At 42.3% G+C, this 26,811-nt stretch overlaps 2 protein-coding genes and 1 pseudogene across 3 annotated transcripts in view; 2 read left to right on the top strand and 1 right to left on the bottom strand.

Annotated features, from left to right (window-relative positions):
• Nucleotides 1-26,811, top strand: part of LOC148000733 (disks large homolog 5-like) — a 90,941-nt gene that overhangs the window by 53,379 nt on the left and 10,751 nt on the right. The window lies entirely within an intron of this gene.
• Nucleotides 3,965-4,264, bottom strand: LOC120096908 (small integral membrane protein 14-like; annotated as a pseudogene).
• LOC134481933 (uncharacterized) lies at nt 18,796-26,022 on the top strand. Of its 2 annotated transcripts, XM_087587011.1 has the most exons (5): nt 18,796-18,997; nt 19,738-19,900; nt 21,051-21,182; nt 21,640-21,816; nt 25,429-26,018. In XM_087587011.1, exons 1-3 carry the CDS (start codon nt 18,847-18,849, stop codon nt 21,091-21,093), a joined length of 357 nt encoding a protein of 118 aa, XP_087443137.1. In that variant the 5' UTR covers nt 18,796-18,846; the 3' UTR covers nt 21,094-21,182; nt 21,640-21,816; nt 25,429-26,018. The 2 variants fall into 2 exon arrangements, with proteins under 2 accessions (XP_087443137.1, XP_087443136.1); XM_087587010.1 differs by lacking the exon at nt 21,640-21,816 and having other exon boundaries at nt 18,854-18,997; nt 25,429-26,022.

Raw genomic sequence — 26,811 nt, 5'->3', positions numbered from 1 at the left:
TCCTAAAATTGCCTTCAGAGCTTCTTTGAGGAAGCCTGAGGAGCTTAAGACCTCTGATAAAGTATTTTGTACAAAAGGACCTGCTTCCTTTTTCCTTATTTCTACTACAGCAGGATGGAGGCAAAGTTTTTTGCAAACTACTTTTAATAAGTAGCCCACATCATAGGTAATGGAAGAGAAAAGTTATTAGGATGTGGGGGAAGAGGACCTGTTCAGCAATAGTTCTTCAGGAACGAGCTTGTTTTCCTTTGGCAGCAGTTCAGGACAACAGCAAGCAGCAAACCTGACTCCGGAGGGGATTTCACAGGGGAGGAAAGCAGGAGTGTGGTGGAAACATTGTGGCAGCGGCTGTGCAGACTCAGGAGCTCCTGCTCAAGCTGCAACAAAGCACCCTGTGCTCTGAAGCACAGCAGCTTAGCCAGTTAGCTGGAGACCTGGCTCTCCCACTGCCTGCCTTACCTGGAATCTGCACAGAATACAAGAGGACAAACAACTGTGCCCAAGCTGAGCAGGCAGCGCAAAAGCACCTGTGAAGGACCCGCAGACACCACCTTAGTCAGCTTCATCAGAGCAGAGAGTCTAAAGTCTTTTCTTCCTTCAAGCATGGCACCCCAGCCCATTTTCTTTCATTCCCTGCCTTTATTTTGATGGCTTCTACTTCCCTTCATAAGTTTGTCGTTTAGTTTCTTTTCTCTCTTTTTTCTTTCTTTGTTACTTTCTTTCTATCAACTAATATAAAGGACCAGCAATTTGATATTTCTAACCTAATATTTGTTGTGGTTTATGCCGTGCATATTTGCACATTAAAACTCTTTTTTCTTGCATTTGCCACACTTTAATCGGACTCATTAGCTTAGCTCAATTTCAGTTCTTGGGTTTTCTGAGGTGAGTGAATGTTGGGGTGACCTCATTCCCAACTCCTGATCCCTGTGCCTCTAAAGTCAAATGCTTATGAATTTTCAAAGTTTTCTTTGCCAGTGGATATGTGTGTGTCTGTGCATATATATGCCACAATATTCAGTCCATGTTTGTACCATGGGTCCCAGGTATTGAACTCAGATAATCATACTAGTGTAGCAAGTTCTTTTACCTGCTAAGGACCTTGCTGCTATTGCACAAGTGTGTGTGTGTGTGTCTGTGTGTTTGTGTGTGTGTCTAATTTTCATATATGTATACACCATATATTGCGCCAATCTCTGCCTCTCAATACCATTGTCCTTCCTTTCCTCACCTCTTCTATCATTTCTTTTTATCCCTCTGGACAGTTTCTCGTTGTTGACATCAATATAAAATGTAGGAACACACACACGCCATTTGAAACCAAGTTAAAATGAAAAAATAAAAATATGCAGTCTTTTTGATCAGTACTCCTTAGCAATAGCTTTTCTTTGATTTTTTTATACAATTGATATATAATAATTAATGGGCAATCAGCTTGCAAATTTTCCTTAATGATTATATCCTTGGAATTTTCATAAATGTTAGTATACTATCTGTGGATAAAAATGTCAACTTTTAATTCCTACTAGTGACGGGCCTTAAATTATCACCTTCCTCCATTCTGACCACAGCAGTCTGCTGTCTATAAGGGTGATCACCACTTAATAAATAAAAGGGAAACAGAAGAGTGGTCTTGTTCTGACCCCTTCTACCCAAATGGTGTTACATGTTTGTCCTGAAGAAATGAGGATATGTTTTGCTAGGTATGGGGTGCCAGCTTGTGGAAGTGAGAATTTAGTGCACCTGAGTGATGTCTTCTCCCACAGTTGCCTTGGCTGGAGGAGACCTGAATCATCCCAGTCACAAGCACTCCTCTCTCGAAAGAAACCCAACCTCAGCTTTAAAGGAAATGGACACTTAATATCCAGTGAGATTCGTGCACATCCCTCACTCTGGCATAAGTCCAAAAGACTTTCAGAAAAATGAAAGGGCACTTAGCGCCATTAGAAAATTCATGCCAGAGTCTTCTGTCTAGTCCAATGGAACAATGCCTCGAAGTACCCAGCTACAAGTTGTTAATCTATACGCCATGCCGTGAATCATCTAAGGTGATAGTATATTTCATAACGCCCTAGTAGGTACTTAATTGCTTTTTTGTGGATTTTTTGTGATTTTTCATGGTGGTGGTCCACTGTTACTTCAAGAGTTCAAGCAGGAGGGCAGAGGCAGGGAGTAGAACATCCTTGTTTACATAGATAGTTCCATGCTAAATACAAATAAAAAGATCTTGGATTACAAATACAAAACCCCAAATGAACATGTCATTGCAGATGTGTGTCCCTTCTGAGCGCACAGGTTAAAATCAAACTTTATCATGCCAAGAGAACATTCATGAGAAAATTGCTGGAGACACCAGGCAGATTAGAATAGAAGTAATGGTGCCGGAGAGGTGGTTCCACAGTTAATACTGGCTACTCTTCCAGAGGTCGGAGTTCAATTCCCAGCAACCACATAGTGGCTCACAACCATCTACAGTGAGATCTGGCGCCCTCTTCTGGTCTGCAAGCATGCATGCAGGCAGAATGCTCTATACGTCATGAATCTTAAACAAACTAAAATAAAAATAAATAGGTTTGGAAAGCTATGTGTATTATATATAAAAAGTGCAATTACATCTACTGCTATCCTGCATAGATTTACAGGGGCCTGCAGCATCCTTCTATGTCTGATAGTTCACCCACCACTTCAATATCTGAGACCAGTGTCACTTATGAAATACTTCATTTAAGTTATAAATGTATCATTGTCATTCAAGCCTGGAAATATTAACTCTTTGAAGGAATGTACAAAGAATTTTAGTCAGTATGTTGCTACAGGATCTGTTAGGGGTTGGAGAGATGGTTCACGGATTAAGACTACCAATTGCTCTCCCAGAGATCCTGAGTTCAAATCCCAACAACCACATGGCTACTTACAGAACTCTGCAATGGGATTTGATACACTCTTCTGGTGTGTCTGAAGATAGCTACAATGTACTCACAAGTAGAAAATATATACTAAAAAAAAGGAAAAATAGGACTTCTCAGTTTAATCTGGCAGACCTAAATGTCATGGACTTGCTAGACGGAGCAGGGTGGGCTTGATCCTGTAGGAATGTACCCAAGCACTGAAATTAGCACTTTGAGTCCCTATGCCCAGTTGTGAAGAGTCCTTTCATGGTTGTGGTGAGCAACTTTGCTTATCCTTTCCCATCAGCCAATTCTTTCTATGTAAATGAGACCATTTCTGTAGTGTCTGGTTTCAGGTGAATTCTGATTGGCTGTGTGATTCTGACATTTTTGTGGCTCCAGTTGACTAAAGAGGAAGCCATCCATGGTTTTCTAGGTCTCTGAGGGTTTTAGCTCTTTTAAAAATATTAATCAATCATGTTTATTTAAAGTATTAACATCAGAAAATTTTAATGGGAATTATTTTTAAAAATCAGTAAACAACCGAATCGATTTTCCTATTCTAGCCATATAAGCCAGCTGGACTTTGTAAGAAAAATGATCTAAAGCATCAGTGTCAAGAACTACAGAAAACTGCCACCCACAGGTAAACTGCCACAGTAAAGTGACTACAGCACGGCTCTGTCACTCATACCAGAGAACCCAAAATAAATACCTTATGAAAAGAATTAAAATCTATCCAAACCACTTAAAATACTTAAATGCAGAAACCTTAAGTTTCCTTCAGTTGGGCCAGAAACCACCACAGACGCTATGGTCAGGGTTCCAGGGAGAAGGAGTGGAAAGTTTAAGCTTAGGCCAACCAACATAGCCCTCGACTTTTCAAAGAAATCGTTTACTCAGGTATACTGTAAATAAGGACTGTGGCAACACAGGAAACAAAGGCAGTTGGCAAGTGAAACTTCTAGAAGCTCATGAAACTGCAGATGGAAAAGGAGAGACAGGTAGTGCCAGGTTCTCTGCAGTCGTTCGGTCGTGCAGGGTGTCAAACAATCGCTGCTTCCCACACCAGGATGTTAGCCCACAGGAGGGGCTGGCGGGACCTGTCCACTGTGAGGACTGGAGGGCTTTCCAGGAAGGCTGAAGCCTCTCAGGTTAGGAGGCCTCAGTAGAAAGAGGAGCACAGCGATCACCATCCAGGCCATCAAGATCACAGTGATGCTGATGCCACTGTCACCGGAGGGCCCTGGCAATTCCCGAAGGCATTCTGTGTTGGTACAATAGGACTGGGACTGCCGGAGCAGATTGATGAGTCTTCTCATAGCGCGTTCATGAGAGTAAATACATTCACAGGGATCAAATCCTCCTTCAGTCATGGTTGGTTACCAGCTTGATTTTACTCAACTCTTTAAGGCCGCCCAAACAAGTGGTGGGTGGGGAGGGAGGTGGCCTGGAGTGTTCTGGACGCCCCTGTCGCTGCCCTGCTGCTGGCCGCCACCCTCCTCCCCTCCGGATTAGATAGTCAATGTCACTCTTAGCCGCTAGACCCGGATCTGCGTTTTGCCTTTTGTATGGGTGGATCACGAGGTTGTCAAGTGTGGGCAGAATCTGGGAGACAGCTTTGCCTATCGAGGTTGGTGTTAGTCTTTGTATGGTTACCAGGGACCAATTCCAGATCCTCTGGAAGAACAGTAAGTGATTTCAACTGCTGTGATATCTTCCCTGCCCCTTCCTCTATACTTTGATCTTTCTTTCTTTTTTTTTTTCTTTTCCGGAGCTGGGGACCCGAATCCAGGGCCTTGCGGTTTCTAGGCAAGCGTCTACAACTGAGCTAAATCCCCAACCCCATACTTTGATCTTTCTGTAGTCTCTCTGACTCCATCTGCCATAATGAAGACTTCATCTCATAAAACACTGTGGACAATAGCTACTGTGAAAAATACCATAAGTTGACAGAGCCTCCATTTTCACATAAATATATAAACACATAAATACCTAAAGAAACACAGAGACACACATAAACACACGCACAGAACACACAAAGACACACAGAGACACACACAGCCCAAGTCATCATATTCTTTAGTAATTCTGTCCAGAGCCAAGTGGTTATAGGGATAGAAGAAAGTACAATTCCCAGCAATTTCAACTGAATATCATGTAATGCATATTTATGAAATGCATACTTCACAGTATTTTAGGATTCGAGTACATTATACTATCTATCCTTTATTTTCAAAAGTATCGAAAGTTATGAAGAGAATTCCAGCCTAGTATCAGACTTGTGTCCATCAGAATCAGAACAGTTTGCTGTTTGAAACTTTCTTTTATTACAACTGTTTCCTAATGTCACATAGGAAAACCGGCTTCAGCCAGAAATGCCTCTAGCTACCACATGCATCTGAATCTCACTCTGGGAAAACCATGAGAATCCATGAGAGAATGTGTGTGGCTCTTTGATGTCCAGCTTTCCTGTAGGTCTCTTCTGGCTTGCACGGATACCACTCCTTGATTCCTCCCTCTAAATGGCCGTGCAACCTTCTTGCCTTGCTCTGCTGCTGGTCACTGACAACTTGAGGAAGGTAAAAATTGCCTAGTGTGTTAGTGAAGCAGGCCTTTGAATGTCGCTCTGAGGGGTTTTGGGGAGAGAATCGACGTAAAGCTCACTCTGAATGGTGGTAACACCATAACTCTCAGGCCAGGTGCCTGCACTGAATGGCACAGAGAGGAAGCTAAGAGCTAGAATTTCCCTATTTCTGCTCCCTGCTCCACCCACATGGAAAGAGTCTCATTCACATCCTGCCAGCCAGTCCACTTCTACCAACTGCACCTCTCACGGCTACACTCACCCCTTCTAGGATGGAGTCTGTGCTTTCCGACTCTGAGCCAATGGAACCCTCCTTTCTTAAAATGCTTCTGTGACAGAATGGGAAACACGACCAGTGCAGTCACTGCTTCCTTCTGCCTTTTGCACACTCCTCCCGCCTGGTTCCCTCACAGCCTTCGCAGTCCAATGTGTCTATAAGAAAACAGGCTAAAGATGTCACCTTAATTCTCCTTTGACTTGTCTCTGGGAAGAGCCTTTTGCTACATCAGCCCAGATAGAAGAGTGAACGAGGAAAAAAGAGAAGAGAAGACAGTAGATGGCCTAGGCAAGGGATAACTGAAGTTCTCCTTGTAACACAAGCTACTTCCCAAGATATTACCACTAATCCAGTTTCTGTGTCAATATGACCCCCAAACCTAACCACCTATCATTAGAGCACATTTGCTGACAAAATTTTGTTGCAGTTAAATTTCTATTATATGTCTTTCAAAACACATCTAAAAGTGGAGTGGGCTTTTCCAGCTAGATTCATGACCTCCTCTCTCCCACACAGCACCCATACTCAAATCACCTGTGACATCTTGTTTCCTAAACACAGGTATGGCTGTCACTTTTACTTTTCTCCATGGGATAGTTTAGGTAGAATGACCTGACCACACCTGTCCATCAATGATTGGCCTTCTAGCTTTAATGACTTCGAAAAATTTATGTTTGTTGATAATGGAAATCCTCCCACAGTATAAAGTCATTTGCTCCTGCTCTCAAACAGAGGAAAAGAAAGAGAGAGAAGGTCTGCCTGCTAGGCATAGTCAAGGTAGGTCAAGGCCTGTTGGCAGATTTTTCAGCCTGCTGAGGTATGGAACCTTAAGAGAAGGTGTACTTGAGGCTTAAATTTCTATTGACATTGGTGGATAAAAACGGAGTAGTTTGGGGGATGGGAACGAATGCATTGTTTATTTTAACAATTTGTTTCTGTCAGCTTGTGGTTATGCTTCCCACAGTGCTATAGTAAAATAGGGCTTTGAGAAATGTGCTTGTTGTTTCCTTGTACCCACCAGCAGCCCTTTCATAGCTGTCTCTTTCCTCTTCTTTTGGCCTTTCCTCATCTGCCCCTCAGAGAACCTTTCCACTTCCTACCAGTCAGTCCACCAAAGTAGGGCCATGCCGTTTCAGGAAACTGGAATTTCTGAAAAGCCCATTGAATATGGAAAGCAATATCCCCCAGGATATGTCCTGCAGCTCAGAGTAAGATGTTGCAAAAAGAGGATAACTGACTGATCTCCCCCTTTGTGCTTTCAAAAAGAACAAATACTTCAAAACCATAGTTTCTTCTGCCTCTCCATTACAGAATCTGATTTCAGCCCTGCACACTGTGCTCTCCTGGATCCATGGATGCTAAGCTGCAGGTTCTGGAGATGCCAACCACTCAGATGAATTCAATGTCTGCTCAACTCAGTCCATTCATTCACAGTTCCTGGAGTCATTGCGTCCACCGACCCAGACGCCCATCGCCGATCGAGAGTATTCCACGCAGCGGATCGAGTTCCAGCAAGCAGAAGGATCTTCAGTCACAGAGCACATTGCGGAACTTTCCTGACATGCTGGACAGAACTAAGAGGTTAGTGAGAAACAAGTTTGTGAAAAGGATCCTATGTCGCCATCTTCTGGGCAAATACAGAATTACATCCTATTACCTTACTTTGGAGTCTGAGGCTTCCTTCTAGCCTCCCATGTGCCTCTGTTCAAGACATAGATGCAGATATTCACAGCCAACCATTGGACTAAGCCTGGGGACCACAATGAAAGAGTTAGGGAAAAGCCTGAAGGAGATGAAGGGGATTGGAACCCAATATGAAGAACAACAATATCAATTAACTGGAGCCTTCAGAGTTCCTCGGGACTAAACTACCAACTAAAGAGGATATGTGGTCCCGGCCATGGCTCCTGATACATATAGTGTAGAGCATGTGTAGCAACAACTGGCTCATCTGACATCTCTGGGATGGGAGGCAACTGGCCCTGTAGAAACTTGATGTCCCAGAGAAGGGGGATGCTAGAGGGGTGAAGTGGAAGTGGGTAGGTAGGTGGAGGAGTGCCCTCTTAGAAACAAAGAGGATTGGGAGGGTATGGGGGTTCAAAGTGGAGAGACCAATGATGGGGATGACATTTGAAATGGAAACAAATAAAATGACTAGTGTATAATAGATGGTGACAGATGTCTCCATAAGGACTAGATATTCATTATCTGTAACAGGTTCATTGAAAGTCAAAATCCATAACTTTTGTGACTTACTTATTATTGAAATTTCACATAGATGAACACAATCAACATTTTAACTTCTCTCCTTGCACCCATAATAAATCATTAGTTACCTTTATAAAACAATTTAAAAAGCAATTAGGGTTTCTACTCTCTTAGGCTTCGATACAGCGCCTCATTTTACTGTCCCTCTCTATGTTCCCTCCATTGCTGCCCTCTCCCTGTCTCTTCACATTTCACATTCCTATCCCTGACAGTGTCCCTCAGCAATCCATGAGTGAACTTGTACTTCCCTAAATGAGGACAGTCTGGCCCACGTCCCTAGACCCTCACACTAAACTGATCATACAGTCACACAGATTGAAGAATCAACAGCTAACACCCACACCCACATTTCAGTGAATATGTATCCCATTTGTCTCTTTCAGTCTGGATTGCCTCATCCAGAATGACTTTTACTAGATCCATTCATTGTCCTGCATAGTGCATGCTTCCTTTTTGCCTTTTGTAATTGTTAAGCAGCAATGCAGTCTGTAAATGCACCACGTTTTCTTTATGCATTCATCCGTTAAGGGACAACTTAAATATTTCCAAATTCTAAGCATTATAAATGAGCTTCACTGAACATGGTTGAGCAAGGGTCTGTATTCTAGGATGAATCAACATCTGGACATGAGACCTGGAGTTGTATCTTAAGGTACAACAATTTTCACCTTCCTGAAGAACCATCATACTGATCTCCGAAGTTGCTGTAGAAGTTTGCCTTTCCACCAGGAGAGTATGAATGTTCCCCTTGCTCCATAACCCAGTCAGCTTGAGTTGTCACATGTGTTATTAACCTTAGTCATACTGACAAGTGTGAAAAGTGATCTCAGAGTAATTTTGATTTGCATTTGCGTGATGTAGAAGGATGATGAATATTTCTTATGAATTTCTGTCATTTGAGTTTCTTTTATTATGAATGTTATGCTTAGATATGTAGCACTTTTTAATTATTTTTCTTCATATACAGTGTTTTAGTTTTTCCAATATATATTTATATTAGCCTGTTGGGCCCTACCTTGGAGTGTTTCCCTTCCCCCTCGCTGTGCCTTTCAGCCTACTATGGCCAGAAGTTGTTTACACCCTTGGCAGCTTCTCTCGGTCCCTGATTTGGGGCCAGGACCTTCCATGGCACCCATTCCTCTTGCTGAGCCTTTCAGCTTCTTATTGTTAAGAAGTTGTTTACACCCCTGTGTTGGGGTCGGGACTTGCCACGATGCAAATTTTTCCTGTTTTCCTATTTTCCTGGTTGGGGTTTTCACCTGCTTTATTGCTTTTCCACGGCTTTTGCCTCTGGTATATAAGGAGATCTCAGTAAAGCGTGGACAGCCTTCTTTTAACACGAATGACCCGAGTGTGTGTTTCTTCTTAACTCTTATAGGCCTATGCCCGGTTCTGAGTGTCCTGATGACACAGGCATCATCAAATGGAGGTCCCACCAAGATTGGAAAAGAGAGGACAACCTGACGAGATGGTCCCAGGAAGCCGGCCAGTGAAGGAGGGACGTATTGGGGAAAATGGGCCAGGAAAGGTCCCAGTAAGCAGGATACAGAAGCACCGTGGGCATTGAAAGCACGTGCAAAGAAAAATAAAGATTTGGGGTACTGGTGAGTAAACCTTGTAAAAAGGGACAAGGTAATAATGGTCAAATGTTTTTGTGTACGTGTTCTTTTAGAGTTATGCTAAAATCTAGAGAAGCAAAGTTAATTTTCATAGATGCTTTTAGTCTTTGGACCCTGATTAGAGACATTTTACACCCTAGACAAGAGAGAAAATGGTTTGAGAAAAACATTCCTCCCAGACTCTCCACAGATGCTTTGGCAAAAGAAGGAAAGTGAGATTAAGCTTTTTAATAGCTCTCCTAGGCACATCCTGCCTCCTTGCTGGCTCCTATTGGAGATGTGCTTATTTCTGGTTCTATGTCCTTTAGGTAGGGTATCTGAGTCCTTTTGGTGGGACACCATCTAGCTCCTCCCTCTATGTCTATTGTCTGTCCTTGTTGCACCAAGCTGTCCATGGATGTCAATGTATGTCTGGGTTGTGCTTCTTGTTGCTTGAATGTTTTGTGTTTCATGTTTAAAAGAAAAAATGGTGAAAACTTTAAATGCTGGTTGATTCCCCCTTGATTTAGTTTTAAGTCCTTTCAAGAAAGGAACAAATAAATAAAACAGTTTCAATTGACCTTTGGAGCCCAGCATCCTAGATAACTGGTTATCTCTGGTGTTAACTGTCATGTGTGTCTCTGACTGAATCCTGCCTCAATGGAGGAATGTAGCTAGGAACCTAGGTCTGTCCACTGGGGAAGCTCCCCAGGGGGCTGGCTCAATGTCTACACTAGCTGGCCTTAAAGGTGCCAGCAGCTTCAAAGCTTCTATGGTAATGGAGCTGTTAGCTGTTTCTCTTAGAGAAATCTTTGACTGTGATATTTGGAATCAACAGGTAACAAGGTGCTTCTTTTAAAATGACAGCTAAAGAAGTAAAAATGGTGTTTGATCTAAGTACTAAAGATATGTGTAGTCACTTCATTTTTTTCTGTTTGGTTTTAAATGTATAATAAGCTTTACATGTCTTGGCTATAGGTGACTGGCTTTTAAGTTATTGGGTATGGTTGAAAATTTGTAATATTTGTAATAGAATGTTGGCTTAAAAAAGGAGTCATTCGAGAAAACACGTGGCATGTGCCAACCCAGGGAAACAGGTCTAGATTGGGATAATATTTTAATATAACTCTTATCATGGAAACTGGACTTGTAAAAGAATTTAGGGCAATGTCTCTTTGGTGAGGTATTAGAGCCTGCAATATCGATCCTTCATATGCAAGGCTTGGCCGTCATACTTTATAGCATGAGGAATGGACTTGGTGTTTTGGAGAGACTGGATTTTGGAGGATAGTTTGGTGGAGGGTGAGTTTTGCTTTCCAAAGATATGGCTGTGCTCTGATGTTACAAGGGAAACTTAAAGATTGTGGCTAATGGGGCCCGCAGCAGCTCTCTGCTCCCAGACCCGGTGAGAGAGAGACCCAACCGCCTGGTCAGGTGGGCACTCCTGAGGCTGCAGAGCGGAAGAGACCACCAACACTGCTCACCCCTGCCCACATCCCTGGCCCAAGAGGAAACTGTATAAGGCCTCTGGGCTCCCGTGGGGGAGGGCCCAGGAGCGGCAGGACCCCTGCCGGAGACACCGCCGGACCCTGAAGGAAACAGACCGGATAAACAGTTCTCTGCACCCAAATCCCGTGGGAGGGAGAGCTAAACCTTCAGAGAGGCAGACAGGCCTGGGAAACCAGAAGAGACTGCTCCCTGCACACACATCTCGGACGCCAGAGGAAAAAGCCAAAGACCATCTGGAACCCTGGTGCACTGAAGCTCCCGGAAGGGGCGGCACAGGTCTTCCTGGTTGCTGCCGCTGCAGAGAGCCCCTGAACAGCACCCCACGAGCAAACCTGAGCCTCGGGACCACAGGTAAGACCAAATTTTCTGCTGCAAGAAAGCTGCCTGGTGAACTCAAGACACAGGCCCACAGGAACAGCTGAAGACCTGTAGAGAGGAAAAACTACACGCCCGAAAGCAGAACACTCTGTCCCCATAACTGACTGAAAGAGAGGAAAACAGGTATACAGCACTCCTGACACACAGGCTTATAGGACAGTCTAGCCACTGTCAGAAATAGCAGAACAAAGTAACACTAGAGATAATCTGATGGCGAGAGGCAAGCGCAGGAACCCAAGCAACAGAAACCAAGACTACATGCCATCATCGGAGCCCAATTCTCCCACCAAAACAAACATGGAATATCCAAACACACCAGAAAAGCAAGATCTAGTTTCAAAATCATATTTGATCATGATGCTGGAGGACTTCAGGAAAGACCTGAACACACTTAGGGAAGCACAGGAAAACATTAATAAACAAGTAAAAGCCTACAGAGAGGAATCGCAAAAATCCCTGAAAGAATTCCAGGAAAACACAATCAAACAGTTGAAGGAATTAAAAATGGAAATAGAAGCAATCAAGAAAGAACACATGGAAACAACCCTGGATATAGAAAACCAAAAGAAGAGACAAGGAGCTGTAGATACAAGCTTCACCAACAGAATACAAGAGATGGAAGAGAGAATCTCAGGAGCAGAAGATTCCATAGAAATCATTGACTCAACTGTCAAAGATAATGTAAAGCGGAAAAAGCTACTGGTCCAAAACATACAGGAAATCCAGGACTCAATGAGAAGATCAAACCTAAGGATAATAGGTATAGAAGAGAGTGAAGACTCCCAGCTCAAAGGACCAGTAAATATCTTCAACAAAATCATAGAAGAAAACTTCCCTAACCTAAAAAAAGAGATACCCATAGACATACAGGAAGCCTACAGAACTCCAAATAGATTGGACCAGAAAAGAAACACCTCCCGTCACATAATTGTCAAAACACCAAACGCACAAAATAAAGAAAGAATATTAAAAGCAGTAAGGGAAAAAGGTCAAGTAACATATAAAGGCAGACCTATCAGAATCACACCAGACTTCTCGCCAGAAACTATGAAGGCCAGAAGATCCTGGACTGATGTTATACAGACCCTAAGAGAACACAAATGCCAGCCCAGATTACTGTATCCAGCAAAACTCTCAATTAACATTGATGGAGAAACCAAGATATTCCATGACAAAACCAAATTTACACAATATCTTTCTACAAATCCAGCACTACAAAGGATAATAAATGGTAAAGCCCAACATAAGGAGGCAAGCTATACCCTAGAAGAAGCAAGAAACTAATCGTCTTGGCAACAAAACAAAGAGAACGAAAGCACACAAACATAACCTCACATCAAATATGAATATAACGGGAAGCAATAATCACTATTCCTTAATATCTCTCAATATCAATGGCCTCAACTCCCCAATAAAAAGACATAGATTAACAAACTGGATACGCAACGAGGACCCTGCATTCTGCTGCCTACAGGAAACACACCTCAGAGACAAAGACAGACACTACCTCAGAGTGAAAGGCTGGAAAACAACTTTCCAAGCAAATGGTCAGAAGAAGCAAGCTGGAGTAGCCATTCTAATATCAAATAAAATCAATTTCCAACTAAAAGTCATCAAAAAAGATAAGGAAGGACACTTCATATTCATCAAAGGAAAAATCAACCAAGATGAACTCTCAATCCTAAATATCTATGCCCCAAATACAAGGGCACCTACATATGTAAAAGAAACCTTACTAAAGCTCAAAACACACATTGCACCTCACACAATAATAGTGGGAGATTTCAACACCCCACTCTCATCAATGGACAGATCATGGAAACAGAAATTAAACAGTGATGTAGACAGACTAAGAGAAGTCATGAGCCAAATGGACTTAACGGATATTTATAGAACATTCTATCCTAAAGCAAAAGGATATACCTTCTTCTCAGCTCCTCATGGTACTTTCTCCAAAATTGACCATATAATTGGTCAAAAAACGGGCCTCAACAGGTACAGAAAGATAGAAATAATCCCATGCGTGCTATCGGACCACCACGGCCTAAAACTGGTCTTCAATAACAATAAGGGAAGAATGCCCACATATACGTGGAAATTGAACAATGCTCTACTCAATGATAACCTGGTCAAGGAAGAAATAAAGAAAGAAATTAAAAACTTTTTAGAATTTAATGAAAATGAAGATACAACATACTCAAACTTATGGGACACAATGAAAGCTGTGCTAAGAGGAAAACTCATAGCGCTGAGTGCCTGCAGAAAGAAACAGGAAAGAGCATATGTCAGCAGCTTGACAGCACACCTAAAAGCTCTAGAACAAAAAGAAGCAAATACACCCAGGAGGAGTAGAAGGCAGGAAATAATCAAACTCAGAGCTGAAATCAACCAAGTAGAAACAAAAAGGACCATAGAAAGAATCAACAGAACCAAAAGTTGGTTCTTTGAGAAAATCAACAAGATAGATAAACCCTTAGCCAGACTAACGAGAGGACACAGAGAGTGTGTCCAAATTAACAAAATCAGAAATGAAAAGGGAGACATAACTACAGATTCGGAGGAAATTCAAAAAATCTTCAGATCTTACTATAAAAACCTATATTCAACAAAATTTGAAAATCTTCAGGAAATGGACAATTTCCTAGACAGATACCAGGTATCGAAGTTAAATCAGGAACAGATAAACCAGTTAAACAACCCCATAACTCCTAAGGAAATAGAAGCAGTCATTAAAGGTCTCCCAACCAAAAAGAGCCCAGGTCCAGACGGGTTTAGTGCAGAATTCTATCAAACCTTCATAGAAGACCTCATACCAATATTATCCAAACTATTCCACAAAATTGAAACAGATGGAGCCCTACCGAATTCCTTCTACGAAGCCACAATTACTCTTATACCTAAACCACACAAAGACACAACAAAGAAAGAGAACTTCAGACCAATTTCCCTTATGAATATCGACGCAAAAATACTCAATAAAATTCTGGCAAACCGAATTCAAGAGCACATCAAAACAATCATCCACCATGATCAAGTAGGCTTCATCCCAGGCATGCAGGGATGGTTTAATATACGGAAAACCATCAACGTGATCCATTATATAAACAAACTGAAAGAACAGAACCACATGATCATTTCATTAGATGCTGAGAAAGCATTTGACAAAATTCAACACCCCTTCATGATAAAAGTCCTGGAAAGAATAGGAATTCAAGGCCCATACCTAAACATAGTAAAAGCCATATACAGCAAACCAGTTGCTAACATTAAACTAAATGGAGAGAAACTTGAAGCAATCCCACTAAAATCAGGGACTAGACAAGGCTGCCCACTCTCTCCCTACTTATTCAATATAGTTCTTGAAGTTCTAGCCAGAGCAATAGACAACAAAAGGAGATCAAAGGGATACAGATCGGAAAAGAAGAGGTCAAAATATCACTATTTGCAGATGACATGATAGTATATTTAAGTGATCCCAAAAGTTCCACCAGAGAACTACTAAAGCTGATAAACAACTTCAGCAAAGTGGCTGGGTATAAAATTAACTCAAATAAATCAGTTGCCTTCCTCTATACAAAAGAGAAACAAGCCGAGAAAGAAATTAGGGAAACGACACCCTTCATAATAGACCCAAATAATATAAAATACCTCGGTGTGACTTTAACCAAGCAAGTAAAAGATCTGTACAATAAGAACTTCAAGACACTGAGGAAAGAAATTGAAGAAGACCTCAGAAGATGGAAAGATCTCCCATGCTCATGGATTGGCAGGATTAATATGGTAAAAATGGCCATTTTACCAAAAGCAATCTACAGATTCAATGCAATCCCCATCAAAATACCAATCCAATTCTTCAAAGAGTTAGACAGAACAATTTGCAAATTCATCTGGAATAACAAAAAACCCAGGATAGCTAAAGCTATCCTCAACAATAAAAGGACTTCAGGGGGAATCACTATCCCTGAACTCAAGCAGTATTACAGAGCAATAGTGATAAAAACTGCATGGTATTGGTACAGAGACAGACAGATAGACCAATGGAATAGAATTGAAGACCCAGAAATGAACCCACACACCTATGGTCACTTGATTTTTGACAAAGGAGCCAAAACCATCCAATGGAAAAAAGATAGTATTTTCAGCAAATGGTGCTGGTTCAACTGGAGGGCAACATGTAGAAGAATGCAGATCGATCCATCCTTATCACCCTGTACAAAGCTTAAGTCCAAGTGGATCAAGGACCTCCACATCAAACCAGACACACTCAAACTAATAGAAGAAAAACTAGGGAAGCATCTGGAACACATGGGCACTGTAAAAAATTTCCTGAACAAAACACCAATGGCTTATGCTCTAAGATCAAGAATCGACAAATGGGATCTCATAAAACTGCAAAGCTTCTGTAAGGCAAAGGACACTGTGGTTAGGACAAAACGGCAACCAACAGATTGGGAAAAGATCTTTACCAATCCTACAACAGATAGAGGCCTTATTTCCAAAATATACAAAGAACTCAAGAAGTTAGACCGCAGGGAAACAAATAACCCTATTAAAAAATGGGGTTCAGAGCTAAACAAAGAATTCACAGCTGAGGAATGCCGAATGGCTGAGAAACACCTAAAGAAATGTTCAACATCTTTAGTCATAAGGGAAATGCAAATCAAAACAACCCTGAGATTTCACCTCACACCAGTGCGATTGGCTAAGATCAAAAACTCAGGTGACAGCAGATGCTGGCGAGGATGTGGAGAAAGAGGAACACTCCTCCATTGTTGGTGGGATTGCAGACTGGTAAAACCATTCTGGAAATCAGTCTGGAGGTTCCTCAGAAAATTGGACATTGAACTGCCTGAGGATCCAGCTATACCTCTCTTGGGCATATACCCAAAAGATGCCTCAACATATAAAAGAGACACGTGCTCCACTATGTTCATCGCAGCCTTATTTATAATAGCCAGAAGCTGGAAAGAACCCAGATGCCCTTCAACAGAGGAATGGATACAGAAAATGTGGTACATCTACACAATGGAATATTACTCAGCTATCAAAAACAACGAGTTTATGAAATTCGTAGGCAAATGGTTGGAACTGGAAAATATCATCCTGAGTGAGCTAACCCAATCACAGAAAGACATACATGGTATGCACTCATTGATAAGTGGCTATTAGCCCAAATGCTTGAATTACCCTAGATCCCTAGAACAAACGAAACTCAAGACGGATGATCAAAATGTGAATGCTTCACTCCTTCTTTAAATGAGGAAAAAGAATACCCTTGGCAGGGAAGGGAGAGGCAAAGATTAAAACAGAGACTGAAGGAACACCCATTCAGAGCCTGCCCCACATGTGGCCCATACATATACAGCCACCCAATTAGACAAGATGGATGAAGCAAAGAAGTGCAGACCGACAGGAGCCGGATGTAGATCGCTCCTGAGAGACACAGCCAGAATACAGCAAATATAGAGGCGAATGCCAGCAGCAAACCACTGAACTGAGAATAGGTCCCCTATTGAAGGAATCAGAGAAAGAACTGGAAGAGCTTGAAGGGGCTCGAGACCCCAAAAGTACAACAATGCCAAGCAACCAGAGCTTCCAGGGACTAAGCCACTACCTAAAGACTATACATGGACTGACCCTGGACTCTGACCCCATAGGTAGCAATGAATATCCTAGTAAGAGCACCAGTGGAAGGGGAAGCCCTGGGTCCTGCTAAGACTGAACCCACAGTGAACTAGTCTATGGGGGAGGGCGGCAATGGGGGGAGGGTTGGGAGGGGAACACCCATAAGGAAGGGGAGGGGGGAGGGGGATGTTTGCCCGGAAACCGGGAAAGGGAATAACACTCGAAATGTATATAAGAAATACTCAAGTTAATAAAAAAAAAAAAAATTGTGGCTAATGATTGCCAGTGTTACATTGACTACAGTTTACAGTCTGATCCCAGACAGACTCGGGATTCTAACTCACACATATCTGTGCTTAAGAAAAAATCAAACAGGTGGAGATTGTCACAAGGGTTGATGAGGCTATGGAACTTATAAGAGCATGACAGCCTGCTTCCTCCAACTGCTATTTCAAGAAATACATATAGAATTATTATAGATTTAAAAGATTGGTCTTTTTTTTCTTTCCTTTTCTTTTCTTTTCTTTTTTTTTTTTTTTTTTGGTGCTGGGGACCGACCCAGGGCCTTGCTCTACCACTGAGCTAAATTCCCAACCCCTAAGAGATTGTTTTTATACTGTTTCTTGCACTCTTGGGTTGTTGTGAAATATTTCATTTCTTGTGTTTCCTTGGGTTTTGTTTGACTTGACCATACATTTGTATGCCTTTTTGAAAGAAAAATGTACTAATTTTTATTTATTTTGGTGAATTGTTCTTTGGATGACTTTTGTCTGTGGTTCCTCTGAATGCAGTTCCAACGGTGGCCAGAGAGACACCAGATACTGAGTTATAAATGATGGTTAAGCACCCTGTAGGTCCTCAGAGTGAAGCCAGCAGGTTGCCCAGGTCAAACTCCAATTCTAGCTCCCAGTGCACCATGATGTGCTACAGCTTCTCTGCTTCCTCCTGCTCTTCCTTGGCCAGCAGCACCTCTGCATTCTGCCCCTCCATGGCTCTCGCTTGGGTCTCAGTTCCTCCCTCACTTTTGGGGATTTTAACTTTAAGAATGGACAGAAAGTTTACAATTTGATGTTTGTTCTATACCTGAGAAGCTTTTTTGCCAGGAAAAGGGAGTTTCCATTGCACAAAATGGGATGGTAAGACAGAGATTTCAGGAAAAAACATGGGTGAATATATTGAAACCATGACCCCTCTCAAGGCACACTCCAAGAAACAACATACTCCAACTTGCATACATTTAAAGGTGAAGGAAAAAAATATTGGCCTCTGGGGAACAGTAACAACTGTAGAAATTGGACTATATGTCACATGCATGGACACTGGGTTTATACATTTCAGGAAGAAGAATATCCCTCATCCACGGTCTTTAGACCTTTGGCTGTTAACAAAGATGTTCTATCCATTTCAAGGTCTGATACAACTCTCCCTCTCCTCAGCAACTGAGTTGTAATGAAGGAGTGAGAACTCTGAAGCTCTGGAAGGAGAGTGAGCGAATGGGTGTTCCTGGCTCAAAAGTGAGTCTCTGGAAAAGCCACTGCAGAAACTGGTCAGTCTGGGTGGAGGTAGTTAGCAAGTAAGCTATGGCATTTCCCACTGACATCACCGGTAGTGTCTTCCCTGGAAATTCTCTTGTATCCAGGAGACACTAGAATGTTCTGTGATGTCAGCAGTGTTGTGGTGACACCAACTGCCTGAGCGATTTCCCTTCATTTCCTAATGGGTTCCCGAGGAGGCATGTTCTCCAGGATCCTCAGTCTCTTTCGGAGGGACAATCATATCCATGCAGGCACCAGACCAAGGCAGAGGGAGGCCAGCCTTCTATCATGTTGGAGAAGAAGACGAATGGAAAGGTCCTTGAGGAGGTCAAGTGAGTACTGGGCAGGGCAAGGGGAGCTCCCTGGAGCAGGTTGGCTTGTGTTGGTCCTTCCAGGAGTAGGACATATGATTTAGAGCCTCAGTCTTCCTAATGGCTGACCCAGACACAATAATTTCTGATCATTAGTTTGACAGAAAACCAAGAACTGTTATATGTCAAGGGGCTTTCCTTGGATCTCTTTAGTGTCCTGGGCAGTGTCAAAGAATACCAGGATGAGCCTTTATAAGAATAACAAAGTGTCTCTTCCAGGATCGGCTGTTGAAACACTTCATTCTCAGCAGTGTCCTGTAGATTACTTGGGTAATTGATGCCAAGAGGGATACTCTCCTGGTCATATATCAAGGTCTCAGTTACTTTGTCCTTGAACACACATGATTAGGGATTCAAGATGTTAAGCAGTTTGAACTCAAGGACTTACCTGCCTCACATCAGACATTAGCTGAGAAGGTCCTCCAATTCTTCTTGTTTAGGCCAGCTTTAGAATTTCAGTGACAGAGGAATGGCTTTAGGAGGTGTGGTCTATATCTATGATGGCATATGTCATCATATGGCTATGATGGTGGGAACAGGGAACTAGCTGAGTTCAGCTTAAAGATAGCTTTCTTGCTCTGTCAGGGATTCACTGTATCTGTAGAACTGTTCATCCTCAGACTTCTGTTTAGAGTAAGCATAGTTTTCCTTGACACTGTGTCCACATATATGCCTGTTTACTGGTGTTTATCTACCTACAGAGTTTGATCAGAAGGCATCGTCCCAACCCTCGACGACACCTGTTGAAGAGGAGAGAATGAAGCGTTTGGAGAACCTCAAAATTGCTCTCCAGAAGATGCAGAAGGAGAGAGATGAACTCAGGAGTATCCTGGCCGATTACCCGGGAAAGAATTTAAATGACAGGTAGTCACAATGCAAGTTCTGTTAAATCCACATTTCCTCACATCACAGTAGGCTACAACTCCAGGGTGTCCTCATGGTCAAAATCACTTTCCTGATTGCATCAGAATGTGAAGTTCAGATGGGAATGGGATGGTGGCACAGGCTATTTTAATTCCTACAAACGTAAATCATAGCCTGTGGCCTGATTGAATCACAGTCTGGGAGTGAGGGTAGTAGTGTGTGAGCTCTCATTGTGTGGTTTAAGGAGACTGGACAGGTGTTGGCTTGTGGGAATTTCTAGGTGCTCTGATTATGACCAATCATTGTTGTAATTGACGTGGAGGTGCTTTGGGTTCAATAGGTCCTGTGAAGAGCTGGAGGGACCCAATCCCACTTGCTGCCTCACAGTGTGTGACTGGACTGACAACAGGGGATCACTGGTTTTCTCTGATTTTATTCATTGTATTTGGAGATAATGCCACATCCTTATATTTAATTGGCATTCTAATTGTATTTGAGAGAGAGAGAGAGAGAGAGAGAGAGAGAGAGAGTGTTTTGTGTGAGTTTGTGTGTGTGTATGCATGTGTGATTGTGTTTGTGTGTATCACTTAAGATCTGGGTATTCTATGTACTGATTTGGCCTGAGAATTATCCTGTGTCAATTTCCATGGCATGATAATGATGAGGGTGAGAGCCTCACTGTGAGCAGTAGAACATTTCACATCTGCTCAGGTGGACGCACATGGGAATCTCCTGGTGCGTGTTATAAATTCTTTTCCCTGTAAATACTGTTCATGTTCCTTTGGGTTTTCATGTAGCAATAGATTCTATGATTGAGAATTGTTACCTAAGAACAGGAGAATAGTCTTCATGGGCTTAAGTTGGAGCCTGGATTGTGACACAGGGTCCTCGAATGTTCTTGGCAAGCTAGTCTATTCCTTCAAACCCCCTCAGGGAGCTCAAGCAAATCAGCTCCCTCCTTCTGTTTCCTGGCACTGCTGTCTCCGTGTTCACAATAATAAACTTAATAAATATCAAATGACCCAGTACCAAGAAGCAAGGGCGTGGCATGTCCTAGGCTGGGGTAGTTCAGGATTCAGTCTGAATTCATGTAATTCTTGAATCCTTCATTCATAATGTTATTTCATCCTTGGACCATGCCTTACCACAGGAACAACTTTGAGTCTGAGATGCTCACGATGCAGCACCAGTAAGTGATGACCGACATGAAGAAAATGAGCGAGCAGGTCAATAGAGCTTTGGTCAAATGTACACACCTCACACTGGAAAATGACTGGTACTGGTGAGTAACTTACAAGGTTGTGACCCCAGCACAGGGCACAGCATGTGTCAGCCCATTCTTATCTTCGAAGTAAAGTGAGGATCAGGCTTTTTAGTGTTTGAAGCAGACCAGGAAGCCTGTGTCTAAGGAAGGCTCTAGGACACACAGGACACAGAAAGATTGGCCTCCAAGCGACATTCTAATAAAATGGACAAATAAGCACACATGGGGATTAAGTCCTCTTCCGGGAAAAACTTGAATCAATGGTGTCAGTTTTTGAGAAGTGCCCTGAGTCTTCTGGAATGTGGCTCTTTTCTCCATTTGACCTGTCTCTAGGTCATGCTCCACGGCTACTGTGGACTTGGACTATAATCTGGGACTCTCTTCAGATCAGGACCCTAGAAGGAGTAATGGACTTGGAGACGTGGGAGGAAGTTGGAGACTGGCTGGGAGTCACCATTTTTATTTTGTGTCTCAGCCACAGCTTCTGCCCCCTCCTAACTGAGTTGTTTGAGCTGAAGAACAATGCCCAGAGAGCAGGGCATGAGAACAGGGAGCTTCTATGGGAACAGATTGCACTGGAAGAGTCTATTAAGGAAACAACAAGGTTCTGTGGGGAAGCCAGTATGAAAATCCGTGTAACAAGCATCCTCAGGTAGGATGAATGAAGCATCAAGGGCAGGTTTTCCTGATATCTAAGCATAAACCAAGTCAAACCAGTTTAACCTTTCTCCACCTTATCCAGACACTCTCCTAGGTCTCATCCAGTTGTTCATCTCTTTGAACATTTACAAAACTTTCTGTGATGTTAGCTTCATGCAAGAAACTGGAGGATTGACAACCAAATCCTCCTGCTCAACTAGAAAATGCATTTCCTTAAGGGGGATCTGTTGATCACACACTGCACACTTACATGCCATTATGCTAGAGGGATGCCATGAGGTAGCCGTCTTTGTAGTGCACAGAACTGATTAGAGTTCAGTTCAATTGCCAAAAGAATGGCTCTCATTGTCAATTATAATGGGGCTTGTGGACTTTCTCTCCTTTTCCCCGTACATTGAAAATGGTCCCTCCCGCCTGTCCAAATCGTGGTTTCTAGTGACAGTGCTTGAGAAGCAGTTTGTCCGTCCTGTTCTATGTCAGTGTTTTAGTGTTCTTTCCTGTGGCTTATGTCCTGGAGCTGACTGGATGAACAGGGATGTAGGAAAGACTTCTCTCAGGGTGAGGGTTTGTGTGAGATATGTGAGGATTAGAGGGATATTTTTGTCCAGCTCTCTCAACCTAGTGTGCCCAAGAAGTGCATTCCCTACACAGGTTTACTCTATAAGGGATGGAGAGCAGTGTCTAAGCTCTCACTTGACACATTTCCTTTGCCTAATCTGTATTCAACAACTGTTGTTCTAGCATGATGGCCTCCCCATTCTTTTCTGCTTCTCAGTTATGATTTCTGTTCTCTCCCTCTCCCTCTCCCTCTCCCTCTCCCTTCCCCTCTCCATCTCTCTCTGACTCTGTGTGTGTGTTTGTGGGCGTGTTTTTTTGTGTGTTTTTTGTCTGTGGGCACATATATGTGTGATCATGTTTATGACTATGGTGCATATTGTACTTTGGAAGTTGTTTGTTTTAATTGTTTGTGATATGGGGGTCTTATATATATAAGTGTGTGTATATGTGTGCTTTTTCACATGTGTGTGTGAAGTCATCAAGTTTCTGAACACAGACACATATATATTTATATATATTGTATAAGTCTATATGTGCATATTTAGAAACATGTAAAAGTATACACACACACACACACACACACACACACACACACACACACACACACCACAAACACTCTGAGAGAGAAAGAAGAAGAGAAAACATAATCTTTCCAATTACATTTTAAACTGTTCTTAATGGGGTCTTGATCACTATTCAAACTATTTACACTGGGAAAACTATTCATAAACATTGATATTACTTGGAGAAAACTTGAATAGGGTACAGGGATGTGAGGAGAGGCTGCTGTGTGAAATCTATATACCTCAGTATAGAAACTGATGACTCAGAGCTCTTCTGCCTTCTTTGCTCTCAGTGTATAGTAACACTGGAAGGTCATGTGGCTTGTTGTGTCTTCTCAGCATCCTGGTTATGTTAATCGTTACCTGCCACCACTTTCTTTCCAGATTGGCCTAAACTTGGTTGAATATACCTTGGCTTTGGAGTTTGGCCTGGAATTTGTTAATTGAAAGATTAATTTGCTTAGAGTTGAATCTGCAAGCAGAAGATGTCCAGGAGTTATGCTGAGGTGGAATCACATCTTTGCCTCAGACAGAAACTTAGGCTCAAAATCGTCCAAAGCACTCACCCTGTGTTGTGTTGTGGCAATCTTAACCATTGTTATTCAAAATCATTTGATCTGAGTGAAAATCATCTGTAAGGAGGGTTTAGAACAGTGATGACCCTCAGACATTGCTGGAGGTGTCAAATGGGTAGCCCTGTGAGAAGCTGTGTACAACTCTTGTGAAAGTTCAACCTTTTGACACAGCGATTCCAGAACAAGAAGTAGGTGTGAGCAGAGAAACTGTGGCACATTAGTGTTGTAGTGGTTCACCTCAGAGCAGCCATGAAGCAAAATTACCCAGATATCCATCAGTCAGAAAGTGAAAACGTACAATGTTGTACAGCCCTTCCAATGACTGCGGCTGAGTTTGATTATACCTGCCAGCATTTGGCTTTGAATTAGCCTTCTCTTACTCGAATTATATCTGATAGCATCCCAGTACAAGTTTTACCTTGGATTGTGGTTATGGAGAAATCCTAGCTGTTTGTGCTGGTAGTTTGTTTCCCCTGTCAGGTATTGTATGGTAAAGGGACCTCATATTGAAAAATGCAGCTCACTTTGCATGCACTGGGAAACAGTGAGCAGAGGACTGAAGAGGCTCACCTCCCCCCCCCCCCCAGTGCTCTGTTTCCTGAAATCAGCCTCCTGTGCACAGCCTTGTGACCTTGCTAAGCAGGCTTGGCTAACAGGCCTAGATGTCACATTTCTAATTTCTGATTTTCAGGGGAATACACTTTATTGGCTGAGCTGTCTTTAGGCTATGCTCACTGTGTACTTACTCCACTCCAGGTTTTTTTTTTTTTTCTTATGCCACAATAGTAGACTGGGTGATCCCTTCTATTACCATTAACTGGGAAACTAACCACATTCTGCAAAATACTCTGCTTGTATATGTGAACAAATATATTTGGGTGAGTTCAAAAGTGTGTATGTCTGGGTGTCTGTCTGTCTGTGTCTGTATATATGTATGTCTCCATGGACAATATAATCTTCTAATGACCAGGATGAGGAGAGAATGGAGGAAAGTCTGCAGGACCCCCTGAATCAGCAAAAACTGGTCACTGAGCAAAAGGCCTTGTCTGAGAAGATGCAGCATCATTTCGGTGTCACTGAGAGGATTTGAAAGCACAGGATGAGAGGACCCAAGTAGATTCCCTGTACTTATAAACTGTCTTATTGGGTGTGTGACTTTCTCCATAGTTCTCAGCACCTGTCACCTCGGAGCAGCTCAGAATATTTTTCTTGTCCATTTTAAAAGAAATTCCGTCCATGAAGTGTATGTGATCCATAGAGATTCTGGCTAGTGTGTACTGATCCCTCCAGTCTGTGCTCTCTTGTATTATCTGAGCCCAGTGCCTTTAGGTCTCCCCACAAATAGTTTTATGATACACATAAACAAAGGAGTGGTATAGTTTATTTTCTGCATGAGTATCTCCTTTGGACTTCAATGCCTACCCTCGGCAAGATTTCCATGCAGCATATTCTTGCCAAGTATAATATCACTTCAGTGTGCATGTACTTCTTGAGATATTGTTTCTCTGGGTCTTTGCAGATATTGAGGTTGTCATGTGGACCCCAGGCATATTCCTGCACTGGAGGAATAATAATAGTCTTCATTTCAGTGATGGCCAGACTTCCAAGGCCTTCCTATTGTTTTCTAGTTTGTTCATATCTCTCCTCACCTGACATTGAGACATTGCTACATGATATTAAAATATAATGTATACGTATGATTGGAATTATCTGCTGTTCACTGTTTAATTTTTAGCAGTTTTGAAAGCTGGGAAAATATGCAGGCCTGTGGGATCTCTTACCCTTCTCTCTTGGGCATGAGAGAATGACCTCAGATGAAAGATCATCCTGGATTATCCTGCTGAATTGTGCTGCTGTGTATGGGATAAGTGACATGGCAGGTTCTCACCAGGCCTTTTCCACCCCTAGGTCTGAACACTGTAGCAGAAGCTTTCCCAGGGCACAGAGCAGGATTACAACTCTCAGAGACAGAACTGTCCACCAGGAGCACTGAGGGTGCAAAGATTAACACCACCTCCCGCATCTCAGTCCTTGTAACCATACCAATCTTGGGCTAAATTTGAAAGACCTTGAGATGTGGCCTGGAACACGCCTCACGTTTAACCTTTTGACGACTTGTCCATCAACAACCAACCACTCCGAGTGAGGCAGGTCTACATTCATCTTGAGGAGATTTTTACCATCTTACCTGCCGTTCTGCTGTGTTTGCAAGGCCAGCAACAGGCTGGAGTTATATGTTGAAGAATCAGCAGGAATTGAATGCTGACTAATTTACTTGTTATATTTGTTTTTAGTTTGAAGTTTGGTTTTATGCATTTGGTTTTATTTGTTTACGTTTGAAGTTTTGTTATTTATTTGTTAACTTTAGTTTTTTAATTAATATGCTATATTCTTAAGGCTATATACATTGAACTCATTGACTCCCCACTTTAAAATGTTCTCGAATAAATTAATTTTTGCCAATAAATAAAAATGTGACCTTTAACCCTTCACTCACAAGACCGTCCTGAGTCGTGTGTGGTTCTTCCTCCTGTAACAGCACAAGTGTAAGGCAACAGTGGTTTTCTGCAAGTCTCATGCAGCTTAGGCTTCACCATCAGTTCACAGCAGCCAGAGCTGCACAGGAAACTGTGCTCTTGATGTAGACAGTGTATCGTGCTCTGTGGATCCCACATACATGATGAAAATTATCCTTGCTTTATCCCTGTGCTCACAAATTTAGCTTCCTTTATAGTGACAAACAAAGGAGAAACACAAGTATTTCTCTAATACATTAGAGGAAATAAAAACATTCAGTATAGGAATATAAAAAGCGACCAGGACACACAGAGCTGTATGCCTCTGCATTCCTTATAATAAAGCATCGGTTATAACTGCACATTTATTGAATTCCAGCAATTTTGGAGGAACGATATTTTTAAATTTTTTATTAGGTATATTTCTTTACTTACATTTCAAACGTTATTCCCCTTCCTTATTTCCATCCTTAAGCCCCCATTCCCTTCCCTCTCCCTTCCCCATATGTGTATCCCCTATACATCCCCCTTATTGTTCACCACTATTCCCCTGCACTGCCCCTGGAACATTTTCTTTATTGTTCTGTTGGTTTGTTTGTTGTTATTCTTTTTCTCCCATTTTTATTAAATTGGGCATTTCTTATTTACATTTCAAATGTTATTCCTTTTCCTGGTTTCCTGTCCATCAGCCCCCTAACCCCTCCCCTTCCCGTTCTAAATGGGTGTCCCCTCCCTGTCCAACCCCCATTACTGCCCTCTCCAACATTCCCTACGC

This window comes from Rattus norvegicus, chromosome 15 (assembly GCF_021556685.1).
Source record: "Rattus norvegicus strain SHRSP/BbbUtx chromosome 15, alternate assembly SHRSP_T2T, whole genome shotgun sequence".
NCBI lineage: Eukaryota > Metazoa > Chordata > Mammalia > Rodentia > Muridae > Rattus > Rattus norvegicus.
Note: the sequence above shows the minus strand (reverse complement) of the source record. Positions and strands in the feature narration are given on the sequence as shown.

What these genes read in the sequence shown, in the direction of transcription:
- LOC134481933 (XM_087587011.1), top strand. Translation starts at nt 18,847, where the DNA reads ATGGGTTCCCGAGGAGGCATGTTCTCCAGGATCCTCAGTCTCTTTCGG. An exon ending in AAGGTCCTTGAGGAGGTCAA is followed by an intron (nt 18,998 to 19,737) that starts GTGAGTACTGGG and finishes ATCTACCTACAG; the next exon opens with AGTTTGATCAGAAGGCATCG. An exon ending in GGAAAGAATTTAAATGACAG is followed by an intron (nt 19,901 to 21,050) that starts GTAGTCACAATG and finishes GCCTTACCACAG; the next exon opens with GAACAACTTTGAGTCTGAGA.